Here is a 12,627-nt window from a genome sequence, read left to right as displayed (position 1 = left end):
ACCTCGTTATCCACAGCATCATCTTGAGAAGACTCTTCTCCTCTATTTTCCTTCTCACTGTTCAAATGTACTTCTGTGGAAGACAACATCTCCACCAAACCCGTGTTTGAAGTTAGCAACTCAGCATCTTCTTGAGAAGATGTATTTATATAATTCTTCTCTTTGTCCATAGCATGTATCACTGTTGAAGGCAAGTAATTTATAGCCAGTATCTCTGCCTTATTTTGAGAAGGTTCGGCTTCTCCACAAGTATTCTCATTGTCCCTAGACAGTACCTCAATGGAAGACATGTCTTCCACCAAATCCATATTGTTTTTAGATATTCTCTGAGAGTCCTCTTGAGAAGGTTCAACTTCTCTATGATTCTTTTTACTGTCCATAGATTGTACCTCAAAAAAATGTGTATTATCTACCAAACTCATGTTTTCCCTCGTCAGTACATTGGCATCCTCTTTAGAAAGTAGATTATTGTCACTGTCCATCAGAGATACCTCTGCAGAAGATACATCTTCCTCCAACCCAGTGTATTTTGTAGTCAGTACCTGTGCTTTTATTTGGTAAGGTTGAACATCTCTATTATTCTTTGCACTGTCCATAGCAATCCCATCTATGAACACTAACTCTTTGGCCAACTCATGTTTTTTAGTCAGCACTGCAGCATCCCCTTGAGAAACACCTTCCCTGGGACTACCCTCACTATCCATACTAACTACCTCTGCCTGGGTTAATGCTTGCTCTACCCCAACTAGTTTTGCAGTCACACCTTCAACATCTTTTTGAGCAGATTCAACTCTCCAGTCTGTCTCCTGACTTCCTAAAGATACCTCTACAGGAGGTAGGCCATCCAAAAACTCAGCATGTTTTGCAGGGATCAGCTCAACATCCCCTTGTGAAAACTCAAACCTATGGCTCGACTCACCTTTAAAAGAAGGAACCTCTACAAAGGATAATCCTTCCACCTCAACAACTAGATTTGAAGACAGTACACCAATATCCACTTGAGAAGTTTCAGTTAGAATCTGAGACTCCTGACTGTCTAAAGCAGATACTTCTACAGAAGATAGGTCATCCACCAAACCAACTTTCTTTGCGTCCAACTCAACCTCACCTTGAGAAGAATCATGTGTCTGATTCTTCTGACTGTCTTCCTCAACCAACCCAACTTGTTTTGTAGTCAGTACATCAACATCATGTTGTGAAGAAACAGTTCCTCTGTGAGTTTGCCGATTGTCCAAAGCAGAAAACTCAACAGAAGATAGTTCATCCACCAACGCTGCTTGTTTTGCACTTAGCAGCTTAGTGCCTTCTTCGGAATAACCTTCTTTGTGATTCTCCACAATTTCCAATTCAGGTACGTCTATGGTAGGTACCTCTTCAACAAACCTAACATCCTTGGGAGCTGCCTCATCAGCATCCTGTTTTAAATGTTCATCTTCTTTACCTTTTTTCTCATTTTTTAAGCTAGGAACTACATTAACGACCTCATGTACCAACGCAATATTTGTTTCACCCAGTGATGCAATATTTCCTTTAGAAGCTGCATCCTCACTACCCAACTCCTCACTGCTTAGATCAGGAATCTCTGCAGATGGTAGCTGTTCTGTAACATTCACATCCATGATGGTGTTTATTCCAATCTCCTCTTTATATGTTGTCTCATTAGTAACACTGCCAATTCCCATTTCTAAAGAAGGCAAGACATGCTCTGCTAAGTTGGCTTGGGGATTCACAGTGGTGTCTTCATCTGCCTTTAACTTCTCCTCAGCCCTAGACTTCTGCTTGCGTTTTCTCACAGGAGGTACCTCTACAGAAGAAGGAGTTTCTGTCTCTACCACTAACTGTGCTGTTTGTGAAGAGCCTTTATCAGCCTCTGTCAGATGCACTGTCATTATAGATTGTGCACTAGAAACTTCTGTAGGATGACTTGCGCTGAGTGATTTCTTAAGCCTCGGAGCCGGCTGAGGATGGTCTTCTCTTGTCTTCCAGACTGGATCAGACCTGAATATGGGAGAAACAGAAGTTTGTAACAAAGATAAACACATCTCTACACTTCATTATAATCTCCCATTACAGTAGGATATTAAATATTTATAACAAACAGCTTGACTGAATCCTATAAAAATGCACTTGAGAGGCCAACTGGCGTTGCAGGGCAGAACTTGGAGACATCAACAAATGGCTGAATTGAAACACTACTCATATCTCATGTATTAACCTGGGACAGGAACATCCCAGGAGAGTGTGCAAAGTAATGTATTCTTGGAGATAATCAATACTGGATCATGGAGATCTGCAGGATTCCCACAGAGGCACAAGATGCAGGCAGAACAAATTACTTACTTACATTTAGTAATGTTCTGCATGATAGGTACACTCTTCCTCCCACATCTTTTTAATTAGCTCCAGGCACAGAGTGGATCCGAAAATCTATTGACAGCCACTTGGGGTTCTGGTGAGGCTTCAGGCCACATGTGCATTGGTGTATGGGGCACAGAAGTGACATAGCTTGATTGTATAAAAACATGCGCAGGTACGCACCTGTGTGTGTGTGTGTGTGTATGTGTGCGCGTGTGTGTATATACATATGTGTGCGTGTATATATATATATATATATATATATGGGATACATTACTCACCGTAATCGTATTTCTGATGCTTGTATCTGCTTAGATTCACATGCTGTGCATAGGCCGACATCTAGTGGAAGCTGCGGAGTATTACAGTTTGTTTTTCGAAAGTCGAAAAAGGGCGTCGACACAGGGCGTGCCAGTAATACTATCCCTAGTGTGACGTCCACTGTACCCATGATCCCTCACGCGTCTAGGATCCCCAGATTGTGTTTTTCCTGACATGAGGTAGCATGAGGAGTAGCGTGAGTACAGATAGTCCAAGCAGATAGACAGAAAGGTAAGACTACAAGCAACCATGCGCCTTCTCTCGGAGGGGAGGAAGGGTGGGTCGCATGTGAATCTAAGCAGATACAAGCATCAGAAATACGATTACGGTGAGTAATGTATCCCTTCTGAGGCTTGTGGAATCTGCTTAGATCACATGCTGTGCATAGATTAGCGAGCAGTACCAGAAAAAGGAGGTGGGATGTGAGAAGGGTCATGAGCAAACAGGTGTCTTAGAACCGCTTGTCCCACTTGTGTATCTGTCTTGGAATGAGTGTCAATGCAGTAATGCTGAGTAAAAGTGTGAATAGAGCTCCAAGTAGCTGCTTTGCAAATGGTGTCGAGGGGAACATTTGCAATGAAAGCCAGAGTGGCCCCAATGCCTCTAGTAGAGTGGGCCCTTGGTGTAAACGGCAGAGTCTTTTCAGAAAGAGAGTAACACAGCTGTATACAGTTGATAATCCACTTAGAGATAGCGCCCTTAGAGACGCGATCCCCCTCTCTGCCTGTAGCTACGGAGACAAACAGTTGATCTGTTTTCCTTAGCGGTCTGGTTTTATTTACATAGTATAAGACCGCCCTACGCACATCTAGGGTGTGTAGTTTCACCTCAGCCGAGCTTTGTGGGTTTTGGAAGAAAGCCGGAAGCTCGATGGACTGGTTTACATGGAACTTGGATATGAATTTAGGTGAGAACCTAGGGTGTGTGCGTAAAACCAGTTTGTCCTTGTGGATAGTAAAGAAAGGATCTTGCACTGACAGAGCCTGAATTTCACTGACCCTTCTTATGGAGGTAATGGCTACTAAGAAGGCCGTTTTATAAGTCAGGTGTTTGAGACTACTTTTATGCATGGGTTCGAAGGGGGGCCCCATGAGCTTAGCTAGCACCACGTTGAGGTCCCATCCTGGCGGTGGGTTCGAAATAGGAGGGTGAAGTCTCTTTACTCCTTCCATGAAGGCTTTAACCACTGGTACTTTCCACCACGAGACCCTGTTATGGGATGTGGTGTAAGCCGAGAGGGCTGCCAGGTGTACTTTCAGAGAGTTAAAAACCAACCCTGCATCCAGCAGGTGGAGCATGTATGTTACAACGTTGGAAGGAGTGCAATCAACCGGGTTGATTTGTTTATTCTGGCACCAGATAATGAATCTTTTCCACTTGTCAAAGTAACAGTGTCTTGTATTTGGTTTCCTGGACTCTTTTAGAATGTCCATACACCTCTGTGGTAATTTGAGATGTCCAAACTCTATGACTTCAGGAGCCATGCTGCTAGGTTCATAGAGTTGGGTTCCTGATGCAGTGTTTGACCTTGTTGCTGGGACAGAAGGTTGTACCAGGCTGGGAGTCTGATGGGGTCGCACACCGCCATCCTGCGTAGGTGTGGAAACCATGGTTGTCTCGCCCACATGGGAGCAACTAGGATGAGCGTCATTGATTCCTTGTTCATCTTGCACACCACCTTCCTGATGAGAGGAGTTGGTGGAAAAGCGTACGCAAACCTCCCTGACCAGTTCATCCACAGGGCATTCCCCTGGGAGTCCGTTTGGGGGAACCTGGATGCAAATCCTGGGCATTGTTTGTTTTCGCTTGTGGCGAATAGGTCTATAGTGGGGAAACCCCACTGAGAGAAGAGATTTTCTACTACGTCTCTGTGAAGGACCCATTCGTGTTCTTCTGGGAGGGGGTCTCTGCTTAGAGCATCCGCTAGGGAATTGAGCTCCCCTGGAACATGTTGCGATGACAGGAAGATGTTCCGTCTGAGTGCCCATATCCATATTTTCTGGGCAAGCTTGGACAGATTTGGCGAACGAGTCCCTCCTTGCTTGTTCAGATAGAACATGGCTGTCGTGCTGTCCGTCCTGATCTGCACCGACAAGTTCAGTAGATGGGGCTCGAATGCCTGCAGTGCTCGGAATACTGCCAGAAGCTCTAGCAGATTGATGTGGTTCTTGGCTACTGAGTGAGACCAGAGACCCTGCGCTGTGTGGTGGAGATGGTGAGCTCCCCACCCAGTCAGGCATGCGTCTGTAGTAACCACTGCCTGTACTTCGGGATCGTAAAAGGGTTTCCCCTTTGCGATATTCTCTCTTGTCCACCAGTGTAGGCTCTGTACGAGTGTTGGCGAAACGACCACTAGATCGTCCCACTGACCACTTGCCTGAGACCACTGTTTCGCCAACCATTCCTGCATGGGACGCATGCGCAGACGCGCGTGGGGGACCAGGTAAATGCATGACGCCATCATGCCCAGTAACCGCATAGCTTTGCGTACTGTTATCTGTTGACCTGACTGATAATGCGGAATTTGCAGAAGTATATTCCGAATTCTTTCTTCCGAAGGGAAGGTCAATTCTCTCTGAGTATCTAGGATCGCTCCTAGAAACTGTTTTGAGGTGCTTGGCACCAGACTTGACTTCTTCTCGTTGATAGAGAAGCCTAATTCGTGGAGGAGGTCGATAGTCCTCTGAATGTTTGATCTGCAGATTCCTGGGGTTTCCCCCGTTATGAGCCAGTCGTCTAGATAAGGGTACACTGGGATTGCCTCCCTGCGTAGGTGTGCAGCTGCCACCGCCAGTACCTTGGTGAATACCCTTGGTGCTGAAGCTATCCCGAAGGGCAGTACCTTGAATTGGTAGTGGCGACTGTCCACCTTGAAGCGCAAGTATTTTCTGTGCGCCGGGAGCATGGAAATATGAAAATAGGCATCTTTCATATCCAAGGTTGCCATGTAATCCCCCTTTTTTAGGAGTGGGATTACCTCTTGTAGCGTGGTCATACGGAATTTTTGGGGCTTGACATACTTGTTGGCAGGCCGTAAGTCCAATACTGGGCGCATTGTTAAATCTTTCTTTGGCACAAGGAAGTAAGTTGAATAGATACCCTTGTTTACCTGGTGTCCTGGGACGAGTTCTATCGCGTCCTTTAGGAGCAGATTGTAGACTTCCTCGAGGAGGATCTTTTGATGTTCCAAAGAGTGGACTTTTTGTCTTGGAGGGTGGTTTCGGGGACGTTGCAGTAATTCTATACAGTACCCCTTGGATACTGTCGACAGCACCCATCTGTCGGATGTTATCCCTTCCCATGCCTGGGTGAAGCTGGATATTCGTCCCCCTACTGGGGTTGCATGGGAAGGGACCCTGAAATGAGCGTCACTGCTTCGGTGGAGGCGTGCCGCCTCCTTTACTGGGGCTGCCTCTGCCTCTACCACGTCCTCTTCTACTAGCCCTACCATACCCCTGGGTAGACTGTTGTGAGTTGGTGTTCCACTGTGTACCCTGGGTGTGGGAATAGCTATTACCTCTATTGGAATTTTGGCCGCGGGGGCGACGAAAATTGCCGTTCCCTCTTTGGTTAGGTGGTTTTGTAGTTAACTGGCCAAGGGATTTGAGGGTGTCGAATTCCTCCTTAGCGTTTTTTAGTGCGTCCTCGACTGCCTTTCCAAACAGGAGATCACTTTCCACTGGTTTGTCTAAGAGTGCAGCTTGTGTTTCTGCTCTGAATCCCGACTGCCTCAACCAAGCATGTCTTTTGATGACAGTCCCCTCTGCTATAATTCTACCCGCATTGTCTGCGGCGTCTAAAGTTGCTTTTAAAATGCAGCCTGAGACGTTTCTTCCCTCTGCACAAATGCGAGATAGCTGGCTTTTAAGGGGTTCGGGAGCGGAATCTATTAGTGCTGCCACTTCTTCCCACTGATGGCAGTTGTAGCTGGCCAACAGTGTGGTGGAATTCGCGATTCTGGTTTGGTAGGCTGCCGTGGAAGCTACTTTTCTACCAAAACCATAGAGTTTCTTACGTTCTTTGTCGGGGGGAGCCTCCGAGGAAGATAATGGGGTTCCAGCTCTCTTGCGGGTGTTAGTTACGACTAGAGAGTCTGGCTTAAGTTGGCCTCTAATATATAGAGGGTCCGACTGGGCTGCTTTAAACAGCTTCTCTACTCTCGGGTTTACAGGTCTTGTCAAGTTTGGGTTGACAAGGGATGGTGCTATTCTGCGTTGAATAGATTTCAGGATGGGAATGGTCTGGGCTACTGTCTTCCTTTCCCCTATTAGTTCCTCCGCGAAGTCCCTCTCTTCCTGGACACCTTGTGTGTCTATGTGGAAGTGGTTAGCTGCCCGAGAGAGCAGTTCATTTAGGAGGGGCTGATTATCTATTGGGGAATCAGACACTGGGGCTTCCCTTTCGACTGGTGAGTCCATTCTGAAAATATCTGGGCTATTTTCTGGCTCATCCTCGTCTTCGTCCTCCCCGTAATAGTCTGACACTGCGAGATCTTCTGGTGTCTCAAAATCCTGGCCCTCTATAAGGGAAGAGTCTCCTTGGCCTGTAGGGAAAAGGCAAGAATAGGGTTGGACCTCGAAGGGTTCTGAAGCCTTTACTGGTGTCTCGACCCGGGGCCTTTTATTTGAAGGGATAGGGTCCCTTGAACCTGAGGGAGAAGATTCCTGAGGGTTTAAAGCTAGTAGTTGGTCAGGGTGTCTTTCGAAGAAATTTGCTAAGGAGGACATCCTTGACATTACTCTGTCAATGTCCTCGCATGACCAGAGTTTTGAGCTTGGGGTGACCCTGCTGGAACTCTCTATGGACTGTCCCTGAGAAGACTTGGACGGGGAAGTCAGTTCTATTGTTGTGGGGGATTGCAAGGGTTGTTTCCTTTGTTGCTTACCCCCTTCCCCGTGGGTGGAAGTGTGTTTACCCTTTCCCCTATCTTTCGACGCCTGGCGTCGAGGAACGGATGTGGAATCCCTGTGTTTCGAACTAGGCTTCGAAACTGGGCCCTCCTCACTCCCAAGAGATGTACCCTTTCCCTGGGGTGCGGGCTGGGGATGGAAGCCGTGTTCGTCTCCGGACGAGTGATCTTCCGTGATGTTAATGGGCGAGGCACTCTGTGCAAGTGTGGAGGCTTGCCTGACGTCGTGCGGCGACCTCGACCGGGACCGCCCAGAGGACGTCCTTTCGGACCGCTCCTTTTGTGCCTCTTTCCGAGGTTTCGACGACGTCGAATCTCGGGTGGGTTTTTTGTGTTTAGCGTGTGTATGTGTAACGCACTTGTCACCGGGGGACTTCCCCATAGTCGCCGGGACGGACGACCTTCCGAGGCCGGGGACGTGCGTTAGGCTGTCTTTCGACGCCTTGGTGCCCTCGCCGTCCGAAAGTCCGGCGTCGCTGCCGTCGCTGAAGGTACCCTCCGCCTCCATAGCTGCTAGCTTGGCGTGGTGGGCCCAACGCTTGGTGGAGCGGTCCTTAAGAGTTTTGGTCTTAAACCTGCTACAGGCCCTGCAACCCGCCTCGGGGTGGTCTCTGGGCAGGCAAAGGTTGCACGTAGCGTGCTTATCTACCCAAGGGTATTTCTTATTACACTTGGGGCAAAACTGAAAGGGCGTACCCTCCATACGCGCCTGTGGGCAGCGGGCAGGTGTGTGTAGGTAAGAAGGTGTCTATAACCGAGTGTGGAAGTGTACCACCCCCCACTCTCCCTACTTGTAGGGCCGAGGCCAGCGGCCCAGGCCCGAGCCGAGGCGGAAGCCTCAAGGCCCAATCCGTCAGGTTTCGACGTTGATCTCCTCCCCGGTTCGGCGTCGAGATGCTGATCGACGTAAGGGTGACAAAACGGGGCAAATTAGAATTAGTTTTAAGTGCAAATATGGCAAAGCCAGGGAACTCCGATGAAGTGCTTCCGACCAGAATGGCGGAAAAAAACAATCTGGGGATCCTAGACGCGTGAGGGATCATGGGTACAGTGGACGTCACACTAGGGATAGTATTACTGGCACGCCCTGTGTCGACGCCCTTTTTCGATTTTCGAAAAACAAACTGTAATACTCCGCAGCTTCCACTAGATGTCGGCCTATGCACAGCATGTGATCTAAGCAGATTCCACAAGCCTCAGAAATATATATATATAGCAATTGCCCACCTCACACTCTACAGAGTTTACAATAAATTGAGTAACTGCCATAAGAAAGCAAAAAATAAGCTGTGAATAATCAGAGAATTTCAATCTGTTGAGGCGTAGGAAGGAGAGAGATGGGGTAGGGCACCAGAAATGATTTTGACATGGAAGTATTTGACAAACTATTTTTTGAAGTTGGATATAAAATGATTCTTTTAGATTCATAGAAAGTAAAATATACTTTCTATTTTCCACGGGGCCCTGGCAAACTACCATCCCATCACTAGCCTCACTTTCATCTGAAAGACCATCGTCAAGGTAGTTGCCAAACATCTAAAATTTAGCAGCTCAGCCTGCTTCACGATTATCAATCTGGCATCAGCCCCAAATGCAGCATGGAGACAGCCATCATGGGTCAATGACGCCTTGCAAATTATTGGTAAAGGTGATGCATGCCTATTAGTCCTTCTCGACCTCTCTGCCGCATTCCACATGGTTGACCATGATATGCTACAGTCCACCTTTATTCAGAGAATAGGCTTGGCAGGCACCATCATAAAATGGCTCTTCTCAAACCTATCTGGGAGACACCAGGCCATCCAGTGCCACCACGTGACCTGCAATGTGCCCCAGGGCAATATATGGATAACACCCAAATATACCTAAAAAATAGGGGTCCCTAAAACATCACCTGCCTCTGTGCAGGCCTTGCTATCATTCAAATGTGGGTGTCACGTGCCTATTTGAAACATAACCCTACTAAGACACAATTTGTCCTCCTACGTCCCCCAGACAGTCTACCACTCAAAGGTGGCTGTATAGTATGAACTTGGGCAGATTTACCCTGCAACTAACCATCCCAGGGAAATCCCCTGGATTCATTGTTGAGAGCAAACTACCCATTCAACGACACATAGCTAAAAAAGGTCCCAAAAGCCAGGCATCAAACCACCCTACTTCGCAAGATCAAACTCCTCATGCCACCCCAAGACTTCAGTGCGGTAGTGCAGGCTTTGGTAATCTCTCACATAGATGGGGAAACACCCACTAGCAGTGCTCCCAGCCACATAGCTGCCCCCCGTAAGGCACCACAACATGTCTCTTTTCAGGGACATGCAAGTTTGACCACAGCTCCCCCACCATATGCGAGCTGCACTGGTTACCCTTAACAGCTCCATTCCTAGTTAAAAAATACCTGTACTTCATTTCATCTTGTATTTCCTACAGATTAGAAGATGCATTGTTACAAGAAAGTTGCACTTTAGCTCAGGCAGTAAAAATAGTGGACATCCTCTCTGTGCCCCTGCTCTGCTGGTACCACTGATCCAAACATAACCATAGAAATGGATGTTTGGAAGTAGGGGCTGGAGGATCCTATGTGTCCATTGCTTTCTATTTTCAGTTTTCAGTATTTTTACCAGCTAGTTATTTCTTTTTAGTTTGAAGTATTTACAAATGTTATGAAGTCATAGTGGCTGGTGCACAGCTGATCTTTAGGGCTAGAAGCAGAATTAGCTGGAGGCAAATTGAATGCATCAGAAAGAACAGAAGCAGAAGGGAAGTAATTTACCTCATCTTTTGAAAGGCTGTGAAAGCAGTGCAATAATTTAGGACAGCCTTTGCTGCCAAATAGTTCAGGCATTAATGCTTGAGTGTGAATAGACAACAGATTTCCAGAAACTGAACTATACACTTCATGGCAGAAGAAACTAAATGATTCGTAGTCGAATAGGCCAAGATATTGTTAGGAATATGTTCGGTCATTGAAAGTCTTTTTGACAATGCCCTTGACCTTCTGAGGGCCGGCAAGACCAACAAACAGCTGCATGTTAATAGTGTGCTCTTTGGAATGAGACACATAAAAGTTGGGATTTTCATAAGATCATGATGATGAAAACACTTTTGCTTTTAGAACGATGTAGAAAGGAAATGAGCATGTATTTTCTGGGATGTGAATCTTGGAGACAATTTTCGGATGAAAAAAGGTGGACTTTCTTTCAGGGCCACCTTTTCCTTAGAATATATCAGGAAAGAAGGCCCGACATGAAGTGCCAATAGATAACTCCCACATTATACATAGATGGTAGCCCACTAGAAGATCATCTTTATAGTAAGGCGTCTCAGGGACAAGAATGCATAGGCTCCAAAGTTGCCCCCATTAGAATTGTCAAAGCCTGGTACACCTCCCTGGATACAACAATGAAAGGTTTCGGAGGAAAGAAGGTGTACTCCCTTTCAGAAATTGAATGACTTTACGAATCGAAAAATACTACCCCTGCTCAGCGACACTCTTGAACAAAGATATAACAGCTCAAAAGCTCTAACCAGTTCCTACATTAAGGCAATACCGGGCCAAAATCCTCAAGAACTCCAATTCAACAGCGCTGGGCATCACAATCTAGAAATCCTTCCCCCTAAATTGCCTTAATGGAAGGCCTATGGGCAGATATCATCAGATCAATAACATCATTAGAGAGGTCCCACAGAGTACCCCATCCTGATACCTCAGCCCTTCAATAGCCATGCACAATTGCTTAGATTGCTAGGCTAGCCAAGTAAAGAATGAAACATCACCAGGATCAACTCTGGCCACAGCAGTTGAAACTTATCTATTTCTCACAGGTTGGACATGGAGGACACCCAATGGACTGATAATTGTGAGCTGATCCTCAATGTCTCCCTAGAAATGGGACCACTGAAACCCTAGGGCACATTGCAGGGTTTTCAGTCACATCCTCGCCACTATGACTGGAAAGATGGAAAGATTCATGAGGCCATGAGAAACAAAAGGGAGAGAAACTGCAAGCCAAAGCCTGGCTGGAACAGAGATGTATGTCGAGAGCTGTCTCAAACTCTCTATGAAGGTGGGAAGACTTGTCCAACTTCACTGTTCAAGATAATCCTAATGAAGTGGACCATTGGCAGTACAATTAACTGGAAGGGAACTTTCCCCTAAGCCGAATCACAGGTACCTCCTGTGATTAATATGAATGGGTATGTGGACACACACACCCTGGGTACATAGGAACAGTCATCTAACAGACATAGAGAATTAAGGCAAAAGTTCAATAGGCAAACGTCTAAATTAGGCTGCCTATGACTTGTAGCTGGAAAGGATCATGAGAAGGAAAAGCAATAGGAGATGACGGCTCAACTGGGGCTACCTGAAATAGGAAGCAGTACCTGTTAGGCAGAAACCTGTGCAGTTCCCTTGGGGAACACTGCAAAAGATTTAAGACTACAGGTATAGCAGTAAACCCACTTGGTAGCAGTCTGCACCACCCAGATTTACCTGGTAGCTGTGGCTGAGCAGTCAAACTTCCCTCAAAAAGAGTTAGGCAGTATGCAAAGTATACACAATATGTACTCAGACACAACAGCACAAGCAAACACTGACCAGAGCTTGGTTTCAAAAGTATATAATTATTTATTTATAAAACACACATAAGTTGAAATCACTCTAGCAAAATATAGTAAAAAACACTTCAAACACAGTTATAATGAAAGCAGTTCCAACCCTTACTCCTATCTAGACAACTCTAAGTTAACACCACATAATTAAAACAGAGGTGAGCGCTTAACGTTAGATGACACTCTAGTAGGTTCAAGAAAGGGGTAAAAAGAAACAGGAATGGGTTAAACACACCACTCTAAGGTCCAGAACACTTGCAATAGACTCAAAGAAACACAAAGTCTCAGGTGAGCAAAAGTCACTAGGCAGGGCCCACTCTTAGAGTAGCCGGAGCGAAAATGTGCCCAAGATCACACTGTTGTTAAGGATTCAAAGTCTTGCAAAGAGTTAGAAAGAGTTTAGAGTGGCTTAAAAAGTTTAGCCAGGG

At 46.3% G+C, this 12,627-nt stretch overlaps 1 protein-coding gene across 3 annotated transcripts in view; it reads right to left on the bottom strand.

The window, feature by feature from the left end:
* Positions 1-12,627, bottom strand: part of EHBP1L1 (EH domain binding protein 1 like 1) — a 745,047-nt gene that overhangs the window by 211,884 nt on the left and 520,536 nt on the right. For all 3 annotated transcript variants that reach the window (XM_069644852.1, XM_069644854.1, XM_069644853.1), the window contains one exon: positions 3-1,998. In XM_069644852.1, the coding sequence (XP_069500953.1) occupies positions 3-1,998 (1,996 nt within the window). The remainder of the gene's footprint in view (positions 1-2; positions 1,999-12,627) is intronic.

This window comes from Ambystoma mexicanum, chromosome 2p (assembly GCF_040938575.1).
Source record: "Ambystoma mexicanum isolate Mex_15411 chromosome 2p, UKY_AmexF1_1, whole genome shotgun sequence".
Lineage (NCBI taxonomy): Eukaryota > Metazoa > Chordata > Amphibia > Caudata > Ambystomatidae > Ambystoma > Ambystoma mexicanum.
This window is presented reverse-complemented; position numbering and strand designations above follow the sequence as displayed.